Consider the following 26,803-nt stretch of genomic DNA (forward strand, 5'->3'; position numbering starts at 1 on the left):
CGCACAATACCATAACGAAAAACATTCCTCACAGTACAGCACAGATGTAAAGTGTCTATTCTGTACGTACGCTAACGGTGAAATAAAACTACAATGAAAGGAAATATTAAAAACCTAACTTAAAAAACAAAATTACCATCTGGCAAACGCCAAATGACATAATCGTTTAAAACACTCTATAATAATAATTAGATTACAGAGGCACGGCATAAAAATTGCAAGACATTAGATGTCATCGACACATTGTTCTCTAAAATATTTCTGATATTAGCCACTAATTTAGAATCCAGTTCCAATACATAAAATACGCAGTCCACAAGAATGTAGTGTACCGATCGTTGGCAGTCGCAGCAAATATAAACGGGTGCATCAGTCTGAGTCATGAGATATCTATAAGTGAGCCTAGTGTAATCTTTTCGAAAACGGCAAATAATAACTTCCTCTCGACTCTTATTCCTGCATGAACGAGTTCCACGGTGATATAGTGTTCTTAATTGGACAAGGATTATTGTTGATGATAGCATTTCATTCCCTCTGTCACTCACCACGAAAAAAAATCCCCTCTTAAGAAACAGAGAAAATCGGCAAAAACAACGCGATTAGTGAAGAGGCTGCAAACAAACCTCTTTTGTCGCACAACCAGCGCGCTCATTACTTTAAATTCCAGTATTTTTAGGGATCCAGTAGAAACTCACTGTTGTGTTACACCATTTTAGAGATAATAGACTGTATATCACAGGCAACAGACTGAAGTAATTGTCACTAATCCCCTCAAGGAATCTGAACAGATAAGTATGTGTCGAACTGTTGGGCTAATCAAATATAGTACTTAGAGAAAAGCATGATAATGAGCTTCACAAATAGTGACGGTCGTTGAAATCGCCAGTCGTCTTTTAGTGTGATTTGTGTTTAGTGTAATTGGAATTGTATTTGCAGGAACACAGTTCCTGCAAATGAACTTCCAATGAACTTTCTTCTCTTTTGGTAGAATTTCGATATCATCACGGCGAGAACGAAGACCCCAAATATTCCAATAAATAATATTAGTATCTATAAAAAAGTATTTTTTTCCAGTTATATATAAAAACTCTGCATGCAGATTACTTATCAGATACTGAGCGGTTTTTCTATTTTGATTTTATAACCTCATGTTTTTTTTTTGTTTTTTTTATATATATATATCCCAATAATATCCTTATATCTCCGGCCGGACATCCAATTAAGTATACTCGGCTCGGGGGCGTGTCCTTTAATTCAAAGGAGGCCTCTCCACCCACCGGCTAAAATTCCGGCCCGGCAGGTCGACCCCCCCCCCCCCAAACCGTTTGAATCTTCTGTTGCCTGCCTCAAATCCCCAGCGGAAGGTAACCAGGCCTGACTATGTCGTTCCCAGCATGCTGGGAGATTTTCTGTATTCCTGACGAAACAGCGGAAAGGACACTTTCTGTTCAGTACAGATCTTAAAAATAGCTTTTTCTTCTTTATAAGAGAGGTATTCTCGAAACTTTGTTGACTGTTGACCTTTACAATCTATACCTTCTTCTACTTCAGAACATATACTAACATCATGTCCCGCATGGCTGCAACGCCCAGAAACTCGTTCCTTTTCTTGTGAACAATTTTTTCGTTGTTGTGACGAAATCCTGACCCTGGAAGCAGCGTGTGGGGTTTGGTCGCACATATATACCAAACCGTTTATAGAAAGGTATAAAACCGTTATTCGATCAGGAAGGGTCGAACTACAAAGCGAGGATGACAGCACATCAACATCATTCTCTTTTCCCATAATCCTCCGCACAGACGTGACTGAACATGTGACAACTCTCCTATAATTTCAGGCAACTCAACGTCAACCAAGTCAAGGCGAAAAAATCACTTCCTTGCTGAAATTTAGCGTCTTATGTGGCTATTGCTTTGTTTGATGGCACCTAAAAATCATTCAATTTCCTTCGTTATTTTAATTTCGTCTAATGCTGATCACCACATTTATCTTTTGGACTAGAAATTTTATTCAAATTAAAAATTGAATCTTTGCTTGACATTAAGAAATGGCTTGAACACCCTAATGCTGCCATTAATCTAACAGATTAGTTTTGCACTTCTGCTGAAAACTCAAAAATTCATCATCCAGAAATTCTGTCAGAATGATGAAACTCTGTATTTCTGTTCACAGAGATAGTTTTTTGTACTTTAATACCTGCAGTATTAAAGATCTATTTAATCTATATATTTTGTTTTTTTATCAAAAATTATTTTTTAGCTCCTATATACAGCAAGTCCTAGATTGGAATATCTTGTAAAATAAATATATTATAGTACATATTAATAAATAGGAAATGTAATAAATACTATTAATAAAATTATAGATATAATCATAATCAATATTTATGATAATTAAAATACAGTATTCTATGCACATTGAACAGTCAGTCTCGTGAAATTACTGCTGTTTGAAACTTAAGTTGATCTAATGAATGATTATAGATTCAAAATGGAAGATAGATTATTATACAGGTTCAATGAGATTAAGATAAAATTAAATCAGATTTGGGCATACTAAAAAAATATATTTTCTATTATTGGTTATTATTGTTTTAAACTATTTTATTTTTACATTGATTTTCAATTATCATAAATTTTGTATTTTGATCATTATTGACCATTTTTATTTACAGATGACATAAAACACAAAGTTAAAGGTCAGTTTTTAATTAATGGGCAATACCATTATACTATGGAAACACAATCCTGTTTCTGTGTACCTTCAGAAGATGGACTAGATGTTTATCCAACAACTCAGAGCCCCTCGATCGTACAAGCTATAATCAGCAAAGTTTTGAATATTCCTGAAACTAGGTATATCAAATTATGAATTCTTATTTTTCTGCTGATAATTTTTAGATGATAACATTTTATGAACATTTCTTGTATTTTACTTTAGTTAAATATTTTAGAGTATTTTTAAAGATTAAGTTACACATAAAAATAAAATCATCTTAAACCAAACATAAACAAAGTACATGAGTAATATTTTTAAAGATTTCATCTTTTAAATCCTCAAATGATTTATAAAATAGTAACTTATTATTACATATAACTGTTTATTTTTTTAAGTTTTTAGCATGTTACAGTAATTTTCACAAAATTATTGAAGAAAAGTTGGTTTTTAAAAAATGAAGCATTTCATATTTTGAATGGCAATTTAGAATAATTTTATCAAACATGGCCCATTGGTATGATTATATAGTTAATAATTAAAAACCCACTTACCAACAATTATTTTATATATACATTCAAGCGCTTTCAGAATAAAATTCCATCATCAGTAACTTAAATGTATGTTATAATCTTAATAAAACTAAAATGTCTTCATCATGTAAATTTGTTTATGTAGTGTAATATAATATAACAGTGGTTTTCAAATGTTTAAAATTATGTCGACTTAATGTCCTGTCATTATGAATGTCTCCACTGTTATAACTTTCAATTTAGAAATATTGCTCATCCTCAAAGAGACTTATTATTGATTCAATACTCTGTTTTTACCGAATAATCAATCTGAAAAAAAATTATAAAAATCAATCAAGAAGAATTGCTGCACAATATGATATTTCTTTCACTAATTTTCAGGAAATCAGAATTAGATACTTCAATTTATTTAAGAAAATATTACAAACAACTATGCTGATTATTGTTATTATAAATTATCATTATTAATAAACTATCTTAGATTAGGTTCTTCATTAAGGTCAAGGATTGCTGTAAGAGGAAATGACACCTTCTATAAAGAATTTAAATAACAATAATTATTATCACTGTCATAGAGGGAAGAGAAAAAAAAGTAAAGGCTCTTTACCCATAAGGTTAATTGTGAATTCCTGAAGACTGCATTACCTAGTCCAGTTCTGATTCTTTGATATTTATCAAAACCTTTTCAATTAGTGTGGATAATACACACAAACTGAAAGACAGATCGCTAAGTTAAAGTAATACTTTCCCTCAAGGGCCTTAGAATTAAGATTGATGTTGAGCTCTGTTGACTGATGACAATATTGGCACAAAATATCACACTAATGTAAAAAATAAAACAGATACACCTTTTTTGATCAGAACATAATTTGCATCAAGCACATTATATCAGGTGTGGTTTGCTGAGCATTTTATGGATAACAAGAAAACTACATTAACCAGGAAGGATTAAGGAAAACCATGGAACCGTAATCAGAATATCATTGTAAAATAAGAAAAAAACTGTTATAATTTACGTTAAAACATAAAAATAATAATTATGCAAAATAATGGTGATGCAACTTTATGTGAGGATATATGAATAGAGAATGAATAAATGAGGATAATGAAAAAACTGATATTAAATACAATTTTGAAACCATTAACATTCTTGAGTACTTAAGAATGTATTTTAATATTACACCTGAAAATACTTTGCAGAAAATTTATTTTTTTTAGTATTTTTAAAATATCATCAAGCTAGTTAGACAGTTTCTGTTAAAGAAAATGTGGTGATTGAATTTTAAATAAAAAATCTCTTGGGTCATTATTTAATTTATTATAGTAATCTTAGAAACATAAATAGTTCTTTCTCGTAAACAGAAATTTTGTAAAATGCTGTGTAAGTAAAAATAGTTTGGTTGTTTAAACAGGTAAATATTTCAATTTTTAAAAATAAATATTTTTTGGCAATTATTATTATTATTATATTTTATGACTGCATAGGATCAATTTAGTCTTTCCATTATCCAAGTCACTTTGATAGGAATGTTTGGCCCTTGTGGTCCTCCCAGTACTTTTTCATACATTCTGAAATTTATGCTCTTTCTAGTGTAGTAAATGTTCATGTTGTAAGTTTTTCTTGTGAGTGTTTTTGTTCTTGATTTTCTTGTTAAATCTTTTCTTTTCTGTTGCATCTTCTAGTGTAAGGGCAATTTCTTTCAGATCCTCTCTTATTTATCTCATCCATCTGCTTTGTTTCTTGATGTTTTTTGAGACGAGATTGTGCTGCACTAGCTATTTCACAAGTTTTAAATCTTGCATCCTCATGATATGTCCTAAGAATTCTAGTCATCTTTTACGCATGGTATCAGTGAAGGGTTCTAACTCTTTTTGCATGATTTTATTGGGCACAATCCACCACTGCCCGTGTTTCTGGTACTTTTTATTGTTGCAGGTTCTTCTAATTCTTCTTTCGATTTTCTGGAGTCTGTCTGTCTTTGATTGTTCATTCAGATGGAAGAGTGTTTCTGCTGTTTAAGTGGCTTCTGGTTTTATAACATTGTAATGTCTTATTTTTGTGTTTATTGATAGGCATTTTTTATTGTAAGTATAAAGGTTAATTTTTTGAGCTTTGGCTAGTTTGTTTCTTCTTATTTGGATCAAGGTTTTTTTCATTTAGGTTGTTCTATTTTGGTTTTATTACCATTTATGTATACTTCTGTTAATCATGTTAGTTTTTTTGGCATAACTTATTTTTGAATGGTATTTTGAGGCCAATTTTAGTTATACTGTTTTGAAGTTCTAATATCTGTGAGTTAGCTGCATTGATGTCATTTGCTAGCAGTGCCAAGTCATCAGCGAAACCAAGAGAGTTTGTTTTGACTTTTCAGCCTATTTTTACTTTTGGTGGCCAATTTTTAAGCCATTCCCTCATTACCATTTATAGAGTGCAGTTGAATAATAGCAGTGGTTGTCAGGGTCACCCACCGGGTTGGTCTAGTGGTTAATGCGTCTTCCCAAATCAGCTGATTTGGAAGTCGAGAGTTCCAGCGTTCAAGTCCTAGTAAAGCCAGTTATTTTTACACGGATTTGAATAATAGATCGTGGATACCGGTGTTCTTTGGTGGTTGGGTTTCAATTAACCACACAAATCAGGAATGGTCGAACTGAGAATGTACAAGACTACACTTCATTTACACTCATACATATCATCCTCATTCATCCTCTGAAGAATTATCTAAACGGTAGTTATCAGAGGCTAAACAGGAAAAAGAGAGAGAGAGTGAGTGGTTTTCAGGGTCAGTTTTATCTTGTTGTTTAATTTGATATATAGTCCAAGGTGTCTTAGAATTTTTAGTAGGGATTCTCTGTAACTGCAGTCATAAGCTTTCTCGAAATCTATAAATGTTTGTCACTGTTTTTTTTTCTGTTGTAATCCATTATCAGCTTCAGACTCATGATCTGGTCTGGGAAGCTCCACCAGGGTCTGAAACCTCCTTGGTATTCTTCTAGTTCTTTATCAAGTTGTGAACCAATGATGTTGAGGATGATTCTTGAAAGAATTTTGTACATTTTGTAGGAGTGAGATTCCCCTGTAATTGTTAGGGTCTATTTTGTGTAGCAGATGGATGAGGGCTGTCTTCTAGTGTTCTGGTAGTTCTTCTTTGATCCAAATGTTGACAAGCTGTGAATGAAGGACAATTTTTGCTGATCTTCCTGTATGTTTCCAGATTTCTAAAACAGTCTGATCTTCTCCCACTGCTTTGTAATTCTTTATCTCATTCAGTGCTTGGTAGGCTTTTTTTATTGTGAGAGGGTTGATGCTTTCTGGTGTACTCTTAATGGGTTGAAGTTGTTCGTTCTTTGCAATTTAGGAGTTTGTTGAAATATTTAGCTAGGATTTCCACGTTCTCTTTATTGTTATTAGCCAGTTTACCATTTTCATTCTCTATTAGTAGGGTTGGGGGTTCATATTTTTAGAGCTGATTTTTTAAAGTTTTGTAGTAGTCTCTTGACCGTGTTTTATTGAATTCTTCTTCTACTGACTTCAGCGTGTCTTTATGGTGTTGTCATTTTTTCTCCTTAGGGTTCCGGTGGTTTCTTTTATTTGTTTAACAAGATTTTGGAAGGATGCTTCTGATTTTTGGGGTTGGTGAAATAGCCATGCTTTTGTCTTTTCTCTTCATCAGCTTTGCTGTTCCACTATTGATTGATATTTTTTATGGGATTTTATTGGGGCTAATTCTTCTGTAATTTGTTAAAGGTTGTTGACTAGATCTTCGAGTTTCTTTTCATTTGTTTTCCATGATTGTTATTTTTTCGGTTTCTTTTTGGTAATTTTCATTCTTGATTAGTTGGATAGGGTCCATTTTTGCTTTAGTTTTAGAGGCTTGGTTTTGTTGCTTTCTTTGGGAAGTAAATTTAATTTGAATTTTGACTATATAGTGATCTGAGCCTGTCTCTACTCCTCGTAGGACTTTTACATTGTAGATCTCCTTGTGGTGTGTTTGTCCATGAAGACATGGTCTAGTTGCCATTCTCCTTTAGTGTAGTGAGGTTGTTTCCAGATTTTGACTTTTTCAGGTTTCCTCTTGAAATATGTGGATTTGGAGATTAGGTTGTGGATTCTGCAGAGATCGATAAGTCTCCGTCCATTTTTGTTTGTTTTCTTTTAGGCAGGCCATTTTCTGATGATGTTGCAGTATCTTCTCTCTCTGCCTAGATAAGCATTAAAGTCTCCGTTAACTTGTTTAACAAGGTTTTTGGAATGTTATTTATACTCAGGTCGAGTAGATCCCAGAACTTATCTGTTTCTTTATGGTCATTTGGAGAGTTAATTTTATTATTAGTGGCTGCAAGGGCGTTATAGTGTAGATTTTATTAGATGCATTTAGGGTGAGTGTTGAGATTCTTGGGGAATGTGACTTGAATTCTTGTATGAAGTTTGTTGTTTTGAGGCTGACTAAAAAGCCTGTTCCATATTGTGGAACATTTCTCATCACTCTCTTATTGACCTTTAATATACCTAATATACCTTTGTAGAGCCTATATCCTTGAGATTTCACGGTGTCCTGGTTGGTGTTTCTTATTTCTTGCAGAGCCATGATGAGAATTATGTGTTGGTTCATTAGACCAGTTATTATTTTCAGTTTACCAATCTGCATAAGCAAGTTTACATTGTGTGTGGAAATGTAGATGATTTGCTTTGGTTTGATTTTGGACTTTGTATGTTTCTTGTTCATGTGTGTAGTACTGGGACATTCCATGCTTCTGATCACATGTTATCTTCTAAGTGGCAGCCCATCATAGCTAAATGCTATCTTCTCTGAACTCTGATGTTGCTTGGTTTAGCTGGTGGATTATTCCTTAAAAGACGTGGTTGACTGTCAAGGGGTCATCTGTGATGGGACTAGGTCTCGAGTTACAACTTTAGATGTGATCTAGTGAAGTGTGATTTGATGATAAATGAAGCTGTGAAATTTGTTTAGATTCCATTCATCAGACAAATTTCTCCAAAAGTTACAAAGTCCGATCCTAAACATTAAAATTGGCATATACATATTCATATCTTCTTTTTTTCATTTGAAAAAATTATTAAAATAAACCTGGACAATTCATGGTGATTCCTCAGGGTATTACTAGTTTGTGTAATTCCTTTAGCCTAGCACTTTGCTTTTTGCACTTTAAATTTTTTTCGCAATAGGCTACCCAGTTGGTATAGCCCATATAGTCCCAATTACATGATTGTAACAATGACTATTCTGTTATAAATCACAGATTCATATCATCTGTTCTCTGGAATTATTGTTTCATTGTTTGCTAGTTGTGGTTGTGTTTAAAAGTACAATTTAAACTGAATGCTTTCTTTGCCCAGTTGCAGAAATGAAGCAATTTGAACAACAATAAGTTTCCTTAACTCAGAAGGTGTGAAAATCGCGAAGATTACAGGTAGAATACATTAGCAATGTAGAGAAAATTGTTTGAATGGAAGCAAGATTTATGAACGGATTGGTAGTTCATAAATCTTGATCACATAATAAGGTAGATTTTCTCTCTGAAATGAATAAGTGAAAAGATAGGTCTTTTCTCTGTAATGAATAATGGAAAAAGTAAGCCTTCTACATCAAGCAATATTTACAATATTGAAGTGATTAAATATAAGATTCACAGTAATTAGCAATAAAAGTTGATGAAGTTGCAAGTGAATTGAATATAATTCCCAGCTGAGCATTTTCAATCAACCACAAATCTTTAAACTTAGAAAAACCTACTCACTAGATTTCTTATCAGTCGACAAATAGTCACAAAGAGAATCATTTTCCAGAAGCTTTTGAAATGTTTTGAAGATAGAGATTCATTTCTGTAGTGGATAACTGTTGTTGATATATGGGTCCAACATTTGAACCCCCTAAGTTTGGTCTGGAAACATCCTTCATTTCATAAAAAAAAATTCAAAACTCATGTATCTGCAAAAACGTTGGTGATGAAATATTCTGAGATATGGAAGGTTTATTTACTTCCCCCTTTTTTTGTTTTTTTTTTCTAGGGCGAAAAACGGTTGAACGTTATCATCGCCCGGATTTTTATTTTATTTTATTTTTTTTTTAAGAAAGAAATAAATAAATAAAAGTAATTAAAGGTGTTAGATAAAATTAAAACTTAAACTACTATCACAGGAAACAAAATCCGGAATGGGTGTAAAAGGCCCATTCTCGGATAACAAAAACACTAAAAAAAAAAGAAAAAAACACTAACATGTAACTTAAAACTAAGTTAAAATCTAACATATTAAAAATAAATAAAACTTAAAACTAAAAAAGGAGATAAAACTTAAAACTATTATGTTTCAAGACTTACAACTAATATCACACACGGATTTGTAAAACATAAAAAAAAATATGAATATATATATATATATAAAATTTGACAAATTCCGATAGGGAGTGTAAAAGGCTCCCTACTCGGATAACAAAAACAATACATAGGACTAAAGTAATTACATTTTTATGTTATGTTAATTTTTTTGTATTAACCCTATACTAGGCAAAAACAGAAACAGCCAGTTTAAAACTGCTTTGTCATTACACAAGATACCACGGATGTTTCTGGGTAGTTTAAATTTACGATGCAAAGCCGCATAACATATGCAGTCCACGAGTATGTGGCGCACAGTCACGCGGCAGTTGCATCGTGCGCAAAGGGGTGCTTGTCCTCTTATCATCAGGTAATCGTGTGTGATCCTCGTGTGTCCTATCCGCAATCGACAGAGAACTACTTCCTCACGCCGAGGTTTTCTGTTTGAGGAGTCCCATGGTAACACAGAATCTTTAATCTGACGGAGTTTATTATCAACGGTAGCCGGCCAGTCATCTTGCTACCTTGCTCTTAGTGGTTGTTTTACATAGTTAATAAAATCAGAAGTAGCAACTCGGGTAGTGAAAGGAGGACTCGCATCATATCTAGAAGTTTGGAACATTTTGTTTTTAATTCTTTTGTATGTTTGACCCAAGTAAGACGGCTATCAAAAAATAAACCTAAAAACTTGACGTAAGTAGAGATAGTAATAATCTCTCCGTTCAGAAAAACTTGCGAAATAGAAGGGTTTCGTAGCCGAGAAAAAACTACACAATTTGTTTTTCGGCTGAAAATGTGAAACCAGTAATCCTGGACCAAGCTTCAAGGTGAGATATAGTGTTCTGCAGTAGTCTTTCTGCTGTGGGTGTTAAACGGCTTGCAATGTAAATAGCAAAATCAGCAAATAGAGAACATGAGACAGGAGCCTGCACACATTTGGTAATACCGTTTATGGCTACAGAAAATAAAGTGGCACTTAATACACTACCTTGAGGCACTCCATTCTCCAAGATGACACTATCTGAGAGCGAATCGTCCACACGAATACGAGCCGTTCGGTGATTTAAGAATCCCGGATAAAAGCAAGCATATTGCCCTTGATTCCCCATTCTTTGAGAGTGTTAAGAATACCACTTTGCCAGGCTGTGTCATACGCCTTTAATATATCGAAGAAGACAGCGACGAGGTGCTGGCGATTTAGGAAAGCGTTTTGTATGGCTGCTTCCATTGACACTAAATGGTCAATGGAAGATCGTCCTTGTCGGAAAACACACTGTTCTGGCGATAGAAAGCTATGTTTCTCCAAGTACCATGTAAGCCTGCGGTTTACCATTCACTCCATTATTTTACACAAAACGCTTGTTAATGAAATAGGGCGGTAGCTTGAGGGGTTGGTTCGGTCTTTACCAGGTTTTAGTACTGGTATAATAAATGCTTCTGACCAGCCGGGTGGGAAGACTTGTTCGGAGAATAAACCGTTGAAAATATTCAAAAGTTGTTGTAGTGCCAAAAGGAAAGTGTGAAAGCATGGAAAGGCGAATGTTGTCCGGTCCAGGGGAAGTGTCCCGTGAGTTTTTAAGTGCATGTAACAATTCCTTAAATACGAATGGAGTGTTTAATTCACCAACCGAATCATAGTGTTTAGCAATAATACTTCTATTTGTATCTTGTACCTTTGAAAATCGTTATTATATGATGAGGTGAGACACCGAGCGGAAAGATTTTGCTAGACTATTTGCCACTTCCGAGGGTGATGAAAGGAGTTCTCCTTCATCAATAAGACCGAGAATAGATTGTTTCGGTGATCCGAAAATTGCACGAATTTTCTTCCATACAGTAGACGTGGGAGTAGTGCGTGAGATAGTGCTCACGTATTTCGTCCATGAATTCCTCTTAGCGTCCAGGAATACCCGACGGCACACCGCTTTAGCCCTGCGGTGTAAATTTAGATGTTCTGCTGTAGGACTACGATTAAATTTGCGTAGTGCCTGCCGTCGATTCCTAATAGCATATTTGCAATCATCGTTCCACCATGGAACGAAAGGACGTCTAGGATTATCCGATGTTTGTGGGATATATCTGTTGTCATTCTCAAGTATCATGGACGTAAAAGAAGAATATTGGTCGAGGATGTTCGCTCCATCGTCATACTGCGATTGGAATGCTTTATGGTATCCATTCCAATCTGCCTTTTCAACAATCCATCTCCGTGGCCTTCTTTTAATCTCGCAGTACACTGAAACCAATAATAATTGGTCTATGATCACTGCCGTGAAAGTCATCACAAACAGACCAATTAAAATGAGTCTCACTCTGTTTATCATATTTCCTCGAGTGGAGCAGAAGGTTGAGCCCCAGGAAATATGATGGGCATTGAAGTCTCCTACTATTAACGATGGAGATGCTATTTGCGTGAGGAGATTTGAGACATCTAAACCACTGAACTCACTGTTCGGTGAGAGATACAGATTGCAGATATGCAATTTGAAGGGAATAGAGACCTTTACTGCAATAGCAGGAATGACAGTGGTTAGTTGAATTCTTGTAGCCGACACCCCATTCTTCATGAAAATCTCCACTCCACCACTCTCCCTACTGTTACTAGGCAGTCGTATCTCTCACAGAAGTATCCTCTGAATGTAATTGGGTCATGTTGTAGAAGGTGAGTTACTTGGAAACAGATGATTAGTGGATCATGTGCGTGCGCTAGTACTCTAATATCTTCAATGCGGGACCGAATACCTCTAACATTCCACTGAATAATGTTCATAAGTGTAAAAAAAATAAATAATTAAATTTCGGAAATTATATAAAAATTAGCTGTACGTGATTCGGTTTTTATTTTTTGTATTTTTTATTTTAAAGAACTCCGATGCCCTAGGGTCGGGTGGTTCTTCAACCATATCCTCCAGTATATGAGATGATGGTGGAGGAGATTTATTTGAATGGGATGCTGCAGTTAACATCCCAGAGGGGGTGGTTATGTGGATTCCCTTTACGGGGAGCTTATTAGGTGGCTTACTGCCAGCTGTGATAGTCGCTACTCGTGCCGGTACGACTTTGAGAACAGGAACTTTCGTATGTATCACACTGTTGGATTCACTAACTGTGATGAAAGAATTTTTATTCATCTTTGTCAGCTCTGAGATAGTGGCTGTAAGTGAAGCTACTGGATCAGAAAGTATCTGAACAAGTTTTTTAAGTTCATTTCAGGATCCGCACTGCTGATTATTAACGTTTGTAAGAGTTTGTTTGGATGTAGCGGTGGCAAAAGATACATCTGTTTTAACCAGGTTCCGTGAATTATTTAACTTCTTGTATTTATACTGCACTTATATTTATACTACCCATATTACGGAGAAGTAAGATAGATCGACTCTGTTCGTCGTTGAATGTTTCGATCGAAATCGATCCGTCACGTAATTTCTTGATGTTCTTCGGGGAGCCACTTGCACCTGTTACAGTTTTGTTTATTAAGAAAGGTGAAACCTTTTGGAGGGAGCCACCTTCCTGACTATTTCGGAGAACAACGAATCTAATATTTTTAGAATTCAAGTCTAAAGATTTGCAGTTCTCTTCAGTAGGACTTTTATCCTCGTCAGACAAAGCTGATCGAAGTCTCTTCACAAGACTTAAATTGGTGGTTTTTTTCAGATGGACCACCAACCATCTTTGAATTTAATATAGGAACTGAAATTTTGGTCTCACGAGTACCGGCGAAAAATGGACCACTCCAACAGAGCGCACACGTACTGGAGCTAGAGCTAAGTACAACTGGGTTCGCCCTGGTGCCCAGAGGACATGGTTCGAGACTCACTACGTAGAGCCATTCACCCATCGGCACGATTTGTTCCCACCTTGGGTTACGGTTGCGTTTCGTAAGATGTCGCAACACCACCGCGTGTTAATGTAAGAAATATCAGTGAAGGATGTTGTTGTGTAATTGTGTAAGTGTGTATGTTGTAATTTATGTATTGTTCTTGGTGTAGTATATGTGTATGATGTAAAGTGTTTTGCAGCTCACTGTATAGTGAGAAGAATAGCTGCAGAGGCTAGGCCCGTGGGGACACCAACCCCCAAAGTCTTAAAGAATAAGACTCCCCGTCAGGGACTTTACTTCCACTTGAAGATAGAACAGTGAATAGTAAAAATACTTGAGCTACTGTGATTTACTTCTACTACTGCTACTGAAAGCAAAAATTAAGGTCAAAAGTAGTGTTAAACCTTTGAAAAATTGCACTTCATTACGACATTCAACCTTTCAAACTTTCATGATCTTCGTTTTGAGTTGCTAGATCATCCTCCATACAGTACTGGCCTGATCCAAGCAATTTTCATCTTTATGGTCTACTGAAAGAAATGCTGCAAGGGAATTATTTTCATTTTGATGAGAAGATGGTAGAAGCAATACAAAACTGGCTTCACACCAACTCGAAAAGTTTTTTCTAGAAAGGAATTCAAAAGCTTGTTATAAAGTAGACTTAGTCCATATAAGTGTTTGGGAGTTTTTTTGAAAATATAAGAATATTTAATTTATGTAAGTGCAAATAAAAATGAATGTTGGTTTTTCAACTTTACTTTATTTTTTAGCTTACTCTTGTGAATTAGGTGATCTTGGGTTCAAATCTTGGCAAGGGCTTTGGATTTTTCCTCTTATTATATGTAGTAAAATTCTGTTTAATTCTAATATTTGGAAATTAAATAAATTGAGTCCTGCTACCTCAAACTAAGTTAGTAGCTCAATCATAGCACTGTATTTTTCTTGAAAATTAACATTCAGGTGGCCACATTCTACAACAATTTTGTTTGAAATTCTACAAAGATTCTTTAATCTTCTATTCAAAAGAATCTGTAGAATCTCTACAAATAATCACATAATTAAGTTTGAATTAGTTTAAGATAAAAGTTCTGTTTGCATTTAAGATAGAAGAATATCTATGAAAATATAAGTGATGTCTGTTTACTTGTACCGTAGGTGCTAAATGTTTCTGTTCCAATGTCTCCCCTGTGTGGTAGTGTGGATTATGAATGTACGAAGCAATGAGACTTGTGGTGTCTTATCAGATTTCATGTATAGTATACATGAGCATAGAACTAATGAAAGTGGAGTATCTGTCATCTTTTATCACCATAGCATCATTAACAATAAACAAGCAGATACAGAAATTATAACAGGTCTAAAATTACTAATCCTTGAGCAGTTTGAAGTGCAACAGTGGGGAGGTTCCTAAAGGCTCCAAAAATACATAACAATTTGAAAATAAATAATGGTTTAAAACTTCTACTACAGTTGACATAGATTATACTCGATCATTACTTTAAATAAAAAATGATCGGTTCAACTGTTATTACTAATGTTCATGTTTTTGTAATTCTACTTCCCTAGAGAAAATGAGAAATTGTTTAACATTTAAAGAAAAATAATTCTGTACTTAACAGCAAATTAATTTTTCTTAAATTATTACATTTATCCATATAATTTATGTTTTATGATTTTTTTATTTTTTGGAACAGTATAAATATGAGTGTACGCCGTCTTGGTGGAGCATACGGTTCAAAAATATCACGAAATAACCAGATTTCAGCTATTTGTGCACTTGCTGCATATCTTTCTAGACGTCCAGTTCGATTGATACTGAATATTGAAACAAACATGCAGATGGTGGGAAAACGTTTTCCTTGCTACATAGAATATGAGGTAAACATTTCTTTCTCTCTTTTACATTCACGCATGGTATAAAAAATAATAATTTTTAATAGAGAAACTGCACAGATAGCTTGCAATTTAAGAAGTTTGATGAAAGTGAATAATTTGTAACAAAGGAATTGGATGATAGCTAAGCCATCTTCAACTGCTACTTTAATACTTTTTTAGAACATTTGGATGATACTGAAGGATGGACTTAGCTTCAACATAATTTCCTTGAAACTGAATAGATAAAATGTATATAATGTATTTTTTCTATAGAAAGTATTAGATTATGTTTTACTTTACATTATCTTACAGTCTTTCTTATGGTTGTGATGCATGTCAAATATCAGTAACTCTAGTCGTAAAGCAATGAGATTCATTACATAGAAAGTTTCTGTGGTGAGCAGAGTAAAAATGTCTTGCTTTTAACACAGAGATATGTGTCTTTTAGTATGCTATAGTAAATTACACGTTTAATTTACAATAGCAAATTAAAAAATGTACAATAACATATTTAAATTGAGAATAAAGCAACAGGAGTTTACTTCATGGCTCACATTCTCTAGTAACCTTGGCATGATAGGTGTTTTATTCTTGGAAATGGCTGTGTTGTTTACAGGAGCAACTGGTTTCTTACAAGTCCAAACTTATGTAGTGAATTAATCATAAAAAAATTGATAGCGCATTATAATTGACTAATGAATTTCTTAGTTCATAAAATTGGGATAGGTGTTTAGGTATGTTAGGGTTTTTACATGATATTAAAGTAATAACCACATAATTACATTAAAATTTGGTAGTATTGCACATTAATTTAACAAATATTTATAATATCTTTTATACTTCTTTACTGATCAATGTAACATAGAATGATTTATTCTTATGTAGATTTTTTATTAGTAACAAGAATGTATGTAATATTTCTAAATAACTTATTTAACTATGGCTAAGTTTAAAGAAAGTTATTTATTTATTTTTATTGACAGCAACAGGTCGATTCAGTTACAGTCACCCTACATTTTTAAGAAATTATAGATGCATTCTGCAGTACATGAAAATGCCAATTAATTCTAATTAGAATTTTAAGCAAAATCTTTTGCAAGAAGTACAGACACTTCCACTCTGCTTCAGGTTCAGAAACAAAGGCAAAGATTTAAAATTGTTCACAAGTTTATGTTTTTACTTCATTTCCTAACCACATACAATAATAATTCTCATTAGAGTTAAATAAGAAAATAAATTTTTTTTAAATTGTGTATAAGGTTGTGGATATAGGTAATGTGCAATTAAATAAATGATGATCTTACTTTTCTTTTGCTTCCATGAGAGTTTTTCAATTCTATTTATTTATTTTTTTATTAATGCTTTTTTCTCAGTCCCAGTCATTGTGGAACAATCAGGTTGTAGGATTGCAGTTAATTTGTCAAAATTCTATATTATTTAAGAACTTAGATTACATATCTCCATTTAAAAATATTATGGCTCCAATCAATCAAAATTATTGTAAATTCTGTATTAAAAGGTTTTAGTGCATAGAAATTAATTTTTATGTGTAATTTTGTACCGTTAACATTGATTTTTTATTTTTTATTTTCAGGTTGGTGTTAATAATGTGGGTCAAATTCAGGAATTATCTGCAAAACTGTACCAAGATGTTGGAGCTACACTTAATGAAAAAATTGTAATAGGAGGTACAGTTAATCATCTTTCAAGTTTATATGACGTTTCAACATGGGACTTAAAAGGATACTCTGTTAGAACTGATACTCCAAGTAATACATGGGTCAGAGCACCAGGTATGTTTTATTTCACATAACCAGCTAAAATTTTGATTTAGGTTATACAAAGTTTATGTCCTGTAATCTCACAAAGAAATTCATAACCCATATCACCCTTAATTTCTTTTTATGAATCAATAATCGGCTAAAATTTATTTAATTTTAAGGTTGGCTACACAGATGGATGAATGTGAATAAAGACAATAATGAATCCATTTTGATAATGCTTTGAAGTAGAATATCAACTAATATAAGTAAGATTCATGAAAATTGGTTTGTCTGTTATAAATCAGACTTCATTATTTTTCTTACTTCACCATTTAATAGTATTTTAACAACTTATTTGTTAATCCAAAGCACAAAAAATATTTATTCTAGTATAATGAAAAGGTAATTAAAATAGTGTTGAAGATGTTTCTCAAAAAAAAGTGAAGTTATGGAGTAATATTTTTAAATTATAAAGATTTTTTAACAACTAATTTTGTAGTTGCAGAAATTATGCTACATAAACCTCTTTGATTGAATAAATGAGTACATTATTCTGATTGGTACATAATACACTACGTAAATTGCGGTAGGAATGAGTAGGTTACTAATCAATGGATAAAATGACAAACAGCCCCACCATTTGCCTTGAGGAATCAAATGAAACCATGGTACAGCAGTAGCACAAGGTATAAAATAAAAATAGACATGATTAATTATTATATTAATAAGTTAAAATAAAATATAAAATATTTATTTATTATTATTTCACTTTTCTCGACTTTTTATTAACCAAATTTAATTAAATAAATATAGCTAAATTAAATAAGCTAATTATTTACAAAATTAATATAAATTATATAAATTAAATAGAAATAATTTAATATTGTATTATATTAAACTTTTAAGTAATATCTTGGGTACAATGGTGAACAGCCAAGATACTGATTTTTATTCTGGAAACACCTTGGAAGGAGGTGCTGCCAAACATCTGCAAGGATGCAAGGCAATTATTAAGAACATGGTCACCATTACAGGCCGACAAAAACGTGTCCATGGAAATAAAGAATGGGCTTACTTAGCTTTCTGCCTTAATAGAAGACTTAGAGACAGAAAACAGAATCAAACGCACAGGAGTTGTGGTGGATGCTGCCACGAACACTGCAGAGCCGGAGGAAAGTGTGATATCAACCAGCCAGGAACAGCCCAAGACAGTGAAGAAGAAAAGAGACTCTGGTGGTAAGAAGGAACCCTTACCATCCACGAGCAGGATTCAACTGAGTACCCTTCCAATCACAAATTATCCAAAAGTGCAACCGTGGACACTAATGGAAAATAAGAAGGGAAAACAGAAGGGTCAGAGCTCTGAAGATAAAGAGGTTGCGAAGGAGCAATAAAAATTTTCCAGAGGCAGCAGCAAAAGAAAAATTTGAAAAACAGGAAGAATCGTAGAGAAGCGATCCTCATTAAAAAGACCGAGGGGAAAACGTATGCAGAAACTCTCAGTCAAATTCGGAAGGGGGTGAAACTGGAGTATACTGAGGCAAAGGTAGCGGCAATACGAAAAACCAGGGCGGAATATGTTCTGATTGAACTCGGGAGCGCTACCAGAGACAAACAGACCTTCAGTGCTGTCCTGAAGGCTGTACTCGGAGAAGGAGCCGTAGTCCATAATTTGGAACCGCGGGAGACACTGGAGATCCGAGATCTAGACTGCGTCACCGGGAAGGAGGATATGGAAGCAGCACTGGGAAGAGATCTCGGAGATATAGGAGACTGCCGAGTTAGCGTTGCCAGTGCTAATGCTAGGGGCAGAAAGCAGCAATAGTAGAGATTGGAGAGAAGGCTGCTTCCAGACTACTCAGTCAATTCAAGATAAGGGGCTGGGTGTACTGCCACATTAGACCCAGGGCACAGGTCCCACGGTGTTTCACGTGCCATGGGTATGGGCATCTGGCTCGTGGATGTAAGGGGCCTGACAGAAACCGGCTCTGCCATAAGTGGGGAATAGGGGAGTACAAGGCTAAGGAGTATTCTGCCCCCTCGGTGCAGGCTCTGCCAAGAAAAAGGTGTGAACGCTTCGCAAATGGCTCACGCACCTGGAATATGGGAGTGCCAGGTCTTCCGAGAAGCTCTGGAGCAGGCGAAGAGAAGGATCCGTTAAAATGTTGAACGTACTACAGGCCAATCTTAACAGGAGTCGGCTAGCTGATGACTTGTTGCCGCAGCTAGCCAGAGACAGAAAGGCCGACTAGGTGATAATCAGCGAGCAGTTCCGGGACTGTGACGACTCCCAATGGTTCTTGTTCGGGACTACCGCGATATGGATTCCGTACCGCAGCAGAGCCAGAGTTCGGAGGCACGGCGCAGGCGAGGGGTTCGTTTGGATCTGCTGCGGTGAAGTGACGATTTTTAGCTGTTACCTCACCCCAAATGACTCGATAACGGACTTTCGCCGGAAAATTGACGCGCTGGAGGATGTTATCCTCGCTGCCGCTGGTGAGTAGGTGGTAGCTGGGGACTTAACTCTAGGGGACTAACTCTAGGGCGGTAGAGTGGGATATGGTGCATACCAACTCCAAAGGGAAATACATTCTGGACTTGGCGGCACGTACTGGATTCGTGATCGTCAATACAGGAAACACGATGACATTTCGTCATCGTGTTTAGAAACCATTCCCGATATTTCCCTCGCCTCCGAAGAGCTGGTCACGCTCGTCCAGAACTGGAGAGTTCTCGAGGATTATACCAGTAGCGACCCCAATATATCTCTTTTAGAGTCCTAGATGGTGCACGAGAGCGCCCGGGGCCACCACGGCTGGTGAAAAGATAAACATCAATAAAAGAAATTCAAAAGAAAGATCTCCTCAGGGGTGATAGCCTCTGAAAACATCATCAATGGTGGGGACGCTGGCGCTGAAGCCGTAGTTTCTTTGACCATGCGGCTGATCACTTATGTATGCGACGCTTCCATGCCCCACGGGGGGCTGAGGCACCGGAAGCAACCCGTGTACTGGTGGACACCGGAGATTGGGAGGTTGCGCCGAGAATGTCTTCGACTAAGACGAGTAGCGTAACGTGCAAGGAATCGCATAGACGCGAACGCCAGGTCAGCCGAGTATAAGAAGGCAAAGAAGCGGCTCCGTCGAGCCATCAAGGTGAGCAAGGCACGCTGCTGGAGAAAACTGACGAAGACCGTGGATGCAGACCCTTGGGGGCTGGGTTACAAGATAGTAACTCGGCGATTGGGGATCTCGCAGTCACCAGCTCCACTAGACGAGGCTAAAGCGGAACACGTCGTTAAGATGTTGTTCCCGGCCCACTCTGTCCGTACCGAGCGGGACTTCGGTGACGTGGGCGACTTCCCGCTCTTCTTGATGGAGGAACTAGAGGGAGTCCTACCGTCGCTGAAAGGCAAAAAAGCCCCTGGTCCCGACGGTATATCAGCGGAGGTGCTCAAACTTGTGAGGCGCTGCAGACCCCGTCTTCTTCTAGACATGTATAATGAATGTCTGAAGGCTGGTCTTTTAGCGCCTGGTGGAAGACCGCGCGTCTTCCACCGTCTTCTTTGCGCTAATTCCCAAGGGCAAAGAAAACCCAGAGTCGCCTTCCTCCTACCGCCCATTGTGCATGCTTGACACATCTGGGAAGGTATTGGAGAAACTGTAAAGAAAAGACTGGTTGCGGCAATGAATCAGGCAGGTGACCTGTCACCCAACCAATACGGTTTCCGGCAGGGTCGGTCGACCGTAGACGCAATTCAAGAGGTTGTTGAGGGAGTGCGACGAGCAGAGGATCACAATCATTTTTCGCGACGTATGGTCCTTCTCGTTACGTTGGACTTAAAAACGCTTTCAACTCCTCACGGTGGAGTGATATAATTCGGGCCCTGGAGCATTCGTTCCATGTGCTTCAATACCTCCTCAGAATGGTGGTCGCATACCTAAGGAACCGGGGTCTCATTTACGAGACCACGGCAGGCTGGCGTAGGACCGCACTCTTACGCCAGCGTGGTCGCAGGGGCGGCGCAGGGGTCGATTCTCGGCCCCCACCCTTTGGAACGCCGTCTTCGATGGCTTGCTGAGGCTGGAGATGCCTGAAGAATCTGTCTTGGTTTGGTACGCTGACGAAGTTGCGCTAATTGTCGCAGATCGCGACATAGAGCGCGCCCAACTGAGGCTTAGCCGAGCCATGCACAAAGTCGGTGCCTGGCTGGACGACCATGGATTGTCTCTAGCCCTCAGCAAAACGGAGGTCGTGGTTCTAACGAAGAAGCGTATCGATACCCTTCTCTCCCTGCGGGTCAGGGTAGAGGTTGTCGAAACCGAGCCGGTGGCAAAGTACCACGGTATGATGATTTACCGGAAACTCAGCTTTGCTGACCAGTTTCGGAGAGCCGCCGACAAAGCTGTGAGAACCGTAACTGCTCTCAGACGGCTCATGGCGAATGTCGGCGCGCTGAAGGCCAGCAGATGCCGATTGCTGATGTCCACTGTGCATTCCATCCTGTTATACAAGTCGGAAGTGTGGGCGCAAGCATTATGAACTACAAAAAACCGGAAGCGGCTCGCGCAGGTGCAACGCATCGCAGTCTTGCGAGTTGCTTCTGCGTATCGGACGATCTCCCAGCCTGCACTACTGATGGTCGCCGGCGTCATACCCATTGCTATTTTGGCAAGGGAGCGCCAGGTGATCTACAGAAGGCGACGGGCAGACGAAGACCGGGAGACCATTGCCAACGAGGAACGCACTCGCACGTCCCTCGCATGGCAAGAGACCTGGGACCACGAGACCAGAGGATGATGGACCTGTAATTTGAGCACCTGGGAAAGTGTAGGCCGATTCGTCGGCAACATTCTCAGGACCAAAAAGATTGACCTGGATGATCCTGAAAATTAAGTTGCACCTAATCAGGCTAGTATAGAAGGACTCGACCGGAAGTAATGTATGTGTTAAACGGTTCCGGGTCGAGTCCTGGTAGAAAGGGGGTGGTTTTAGTTGGTAGTCTGCTGATAGTGATGGGATAATACCATCAGCGGGAGCCCAACACTTCGTGCGTAAATGCATTTCCACCTCCCCCGCAAAAAAAAAAAAAATTAAATATGTGTAGATATTAGATTAATAAAGTTATTTCAAAATAATAATAATAATAATATACATACATATATATATATATACACAAACATACATGTGTATCAGGAAATTCTACTAGTACTTTCATAACTTATTCCAATCGTGAAAAATAATGGAAACAGTTCATATAAACATACATCCTAAATGCTTTGTTTGCTAGTTATGGCTAGTGAAAGATTTCGCTTGGATTCAGTTACCCTGGTGAAATGAGGTCGTACTGAAATTTTTAGAATGTTAATTAAGAGGTAGAATTAGTGATTTCTTATGGTGTTTTACCTGAAATATCGAGTAAAATAAGTTCCAGAACCTTATCTCCAGTAGTTTTTGACAAATTTGGGGTGAAAATTAATAAATTGTGTTAAAAACCATGTTTTTTTTTTATTTTGACGTACAATAAATTTGTTAAAGGATAATAAATATATAAAACTTATAAAAAAAAATTTGAAAAGAATTTAATTTTGAACAAATTCGTAAGAAAAGTTGAATAAAAAAAAGAAAAATTAGAATTTTATTTATTAACAGTACATTATTACATTTCTCAGAAAAGTACTGATTTAATGTAAACAACCAAATTCTTTTTTGGTAATGTGAGAAATTTGTAAAAACAAAATTTACTATTAAAGATTGCTGTTAGAAAATTTAAAAAACTAGAAATTACAAAACAAAATTAAAATTACTTGATAATAATTTTTTTATTAATGACAGAAGTGCAATAAATTATTTGAAAAGTTATTATTTCAAAGTAGGCAATAAAATAACAACAGCTGATCAACAATGCGCAATAATATATTAGTGTTTAAATTATTCGGTATGGTACATTAAGTATATCAAGTACTGTGAACTGTGCTGTTGTTAGTGAAGATATTCTATTAATTTTAGTTTGAACATGATCGGTTTGCCATTGAAGTAATGCCATACTTATTTACAACAGAGGAATACACTGATATGGTATTAATTTTGTGTGTATGTAATGGTAATGCTCAGGGCTGTCCCTAGGTATTGAGGCACCTGAGCGCCCCCCTCACTGCCAAATTCTCCAAGTAGTGTAAATATTGAAATTTGGATGTTAAAGGGAATGAAATATAAAACAGATATATTTTTCATAACAACCTGAATAATTTATTAAAACAAACTGTAAGACATATATTTATAAAAGATCTCTGTTATTGTATGTATATGATTCAAATGTTATATTTGTTTTGCTCAAGTCCCGTGATACGTCTGCTAGTGGACAGTGGTGAGGCATCTCTTTGGAATAGGCGGAAGCAAATAATATGCTCCTATGTGGCTCGGATTAAATCATAACCAATTCATCCAACTTTACCAGGAATAGCTGAGATCTACTGCTCCACTAGGCATCAGAACTCAGCACCTTTTCTCAACTTTAAATACTACCTCCAGTCCTTACTGCTCTATGTAATTACCCTCCTTGGTGGCCTTTTTTCGTTAATTACTACTTTGATCTTTGACTTTTGTAAAATTTAATAGAGTTCATAATTTATTATTTACATATATTTTTGGCATGAAATATGAAGTATATTATCATTTATATTTGCAGTCTAAAATATAAAGATTGTAACTAGCTAATGGTTTAGATAATGTAGAATTTTATTTTAACAATTCATGAAAATAAATTCATTTACGATACCCTTTAATTATTTATTGTAGAAGGCTGTTTGTATCTGCAAACAAGAGCAAAATGATAGCTTGTAATTATCACACCTTTTCTATTATTTAACTGTATGATGTTTAATCAATGTAAATGCCTATATATTTTTTTTCATTTCATTTTGTTATAGGGTCCACCGAAGCTGTGGCTGTTGCAGAGAATCTAATGGAACATATAGCAAATGTTGTTAAAAAGGATCCATATGCTGTGAGACAAATAAATATGATGGAAGTACAGAAACCTGTTTTAAAAATGATGGAGAATCTTAAAAATACATCCGAATTTGAAAAACGATCAACTGCTATTGATGCATTTAATAATGTAAGTTATTTATACATATATAAAAAAAAAGTTAGTAATATAAAAAAAAAGTTACTTCTATTCAGAAAAGTTATAATTATATAAAACACATCATTGACAAAATTATTTTTATTCAAAATGTAGTTGATGTTTTTACCAGGCATTTCAAAATGAGAATAATGTGTATGAACTGTTTCTGCCTACTCCATTATCACTGAAGAAGAGTTGCATCAGTTTGTAACATAATTTGTCTCTATCACAAAAGTAAAACTCCTATAATAAAGTAAAGAAAACAAATAATGTTTGGTTAAAATAAATTTAAATTAAGGTACTGGAAGTTATTAAGAAAAACATTTTAAAATTAGTTTAAAAAAAAATAAAAAAAGACTGGTGTCCTAAAAAAGCAATGGTTTGATAAATATAACACTCCTGTAATTATTTAAAATAGATATAAGTTTATATGGCTTAACCTCTTCCTACATGTAGATTTTCTGCCTTTTTATCTGAGAGATTATGGGTTTGAAACCCAATCAAGGTGTCACTGTTTACACGCTGCAAAATTCATTCCATATCATCAAAAAAAAGGTAGCTGTATTTGGACATATTCTGTAGCTACAGAGTATATAAACAAATAAAATACAACATTCAATAAAAAATGAGCTTTGCAAGCTTTGTTTGAATAAAATAATATAAATATTATATTATTTAATATAAGTAATGATAAATATTTTTTATATATAATGATAATTAAGTTGAATATAACTTAATAAATCTGAAAATCAATATGAAAATACAATATAAATCTAATTGAAGTGATTGAACAAAATTTTACATCTGACTAATGTACATATATTCACAAGCAGAAGAAATGCTTACAGTCATTATAATCAACATAATCAAATTTTTGTAAGTTCTCTTAGAGAAACAAGATTATATACTACAAAGTCATTAATCGCTAAATGAAATGTTAAAATTAACTTATCACACAAATAGTTCAATACAATGTGAAATTTATAAGCACAAGTTTAAGTTGGGAGAAAGGAAATAACTTTACAGTTGAGGTTGACATTAGAAATAAAATTGTCAAGTATACTCCAACATAAGCAGAAATGTTTGTTAAGACAGCTACATCTTAATAAGATTGTTTATTTAGTAAATTAATAATTATTAGTTAAATATGAATTTAATAACTGATGATTTAAGTCAGTCTGATGATTTATAAAATTATATAAATTACTCCTGTTTGAAGCACATTAAAATAGGGATGCCAGAAATTTGTTGCAGCTTCCTCTATCAGAAATCAAATAATAACTGAGATAAAACCTTTTTATGTAACATATCAGAGCTTCAAAAACTCTGATATGTAAACCAAAAATTTGTCTGATTTTTATTTTTTTAAGTACATACATCTATAAATTGTTATTTGGCTTCTTATTTGTTATAATTACTGATTTATTAATTATCTGTCATTAGTTTATTATTATGTTTGATATATAGGATATAATCTCTTTTTGAAGGATATATAACATTTAATAATTTTTTTTTTTGATTTGATGAATTACACAAAAGCTCTTACTTAAGCTTGTACATGGAATATAAATTTTGTAGTGTATGAAAAATTCCATGCCTGACCGGATTCAAACCCAAGACCTCCAGATGAAAGGCTGAGATGCTACCACTCTGCCATGGAGATCACCATGAATTAGATTATAAATATTTAATTATGATTGACATAATGAATTAGACTGTATATTATATTATTGCTGTTTTAGACTAACAGATGGAAAAAACGTGGTATATCACTTATTCCATTGACATATCCATTTGGATACTGGGGAAGATATCATGCAAACATATCAATCTTTGCCTCTGATGGTACTGTATCTATTTCTCATGGTGGTATAGAATGTGGACAAGGAGTTAATACAAAGGTAATGAATACACATGGATTTTCTTTTATGTAAGGTGTAGATTTAAAATAAATGTTATAAATCACCTAGAGAAGATTCTTTGTAGATGTTTTAATTTTGCTTTCTCTAATTGCTTTGCCATTTGTATTTTACTCTGGTAAGTTGTTGTAAAAGATGGTCAGTAGACTTCACAGAAGTCAGTGATTCACACAATGCTGAGAGTTTCCTTCTAAATAACACAACTGAAACACATTAGCAATTTTACACATAAATTTATTATTAAAAATTATGTAAATGAATAGTTGAGTTAACAAAATTTGCTAACAACTTCATTAAATGACTATAAAATATTTTTGATTAAGATTCTATGTGAAGGTTTTTTTACCCATTACATAAAAAAGAATAATTTACATTACTGAATATTTTTTTGGATTAATCACTTCTGACAGAATGAACCCAGTAACCCACTGGTTTGGTCTAGTGGTGAATGCATCTTCCCAAAACAGCTGATTTGGAAGTCAAGAGTTCCAGCGTTCAAGTCCTAGTTGAGGCAGTTACTTTTATATGGATTTGAATACTAGATCATGGATACCAGTGTACTTTGGTGGTTTGGTTTCAATTAACCACACATCTCAGGAATGGTCGAACTGAGACTGTACAAGACTACACTTCATTTACACTCATACATATCATCATCCTCATTCATCCTCTGAAGTAATACCTGAATGGTAATTTCCAGAGGCTATACAGG

General features: G+C 35.2%; 1 protein-coding gene across 1 annotated transcript in view; it reads left to right on the forward strand.

Annotated features, from left to right (window-relative positions):
• Positions 1-26,803, forward strand: part of LOC142321708 (xanthine dehydrogenase-like) — a 146,836-nt gene that overhangs the window by 80,416 nt on the left and 39,617 nt on the right. Inside the window, exons 16-20 of the mRNA XM_075360011.1 lie at positions 2,676-2,856; positions 15,100-15,283; positions 16,875-17,073; positions 23,973-24,163; positions 25,915-26,073. Coding sequence (XP_075216126.1) covers positions 2,676-2,856; positions 15,100-15,283; positions 16,875-17,073; positions 23,973-24,163; positions 25,915-26,073 — 914 coding nt within the window. The remainder of the gene's footprint in view (positions 1-2,675; positions 2,857-15,099; positions 15,284-16,874; positions 17,074-23,972; positions 24,164-25,914; positions 26,074-26,803) is intronic.

Source organism: Lycorma delicatula, chromosome 1 (assembly GCF_047948215.1).
Source record: "Lycorma delicatula isolate Av1 chromosome 1, ASM4794821v1, whole genome shotgun sequence".
NCBI lineage: Eukaryota > Metazoa > Arthropoda > Insecta > Hemiptera > Fulgoridae > Lycorma > Lycorma delicatula.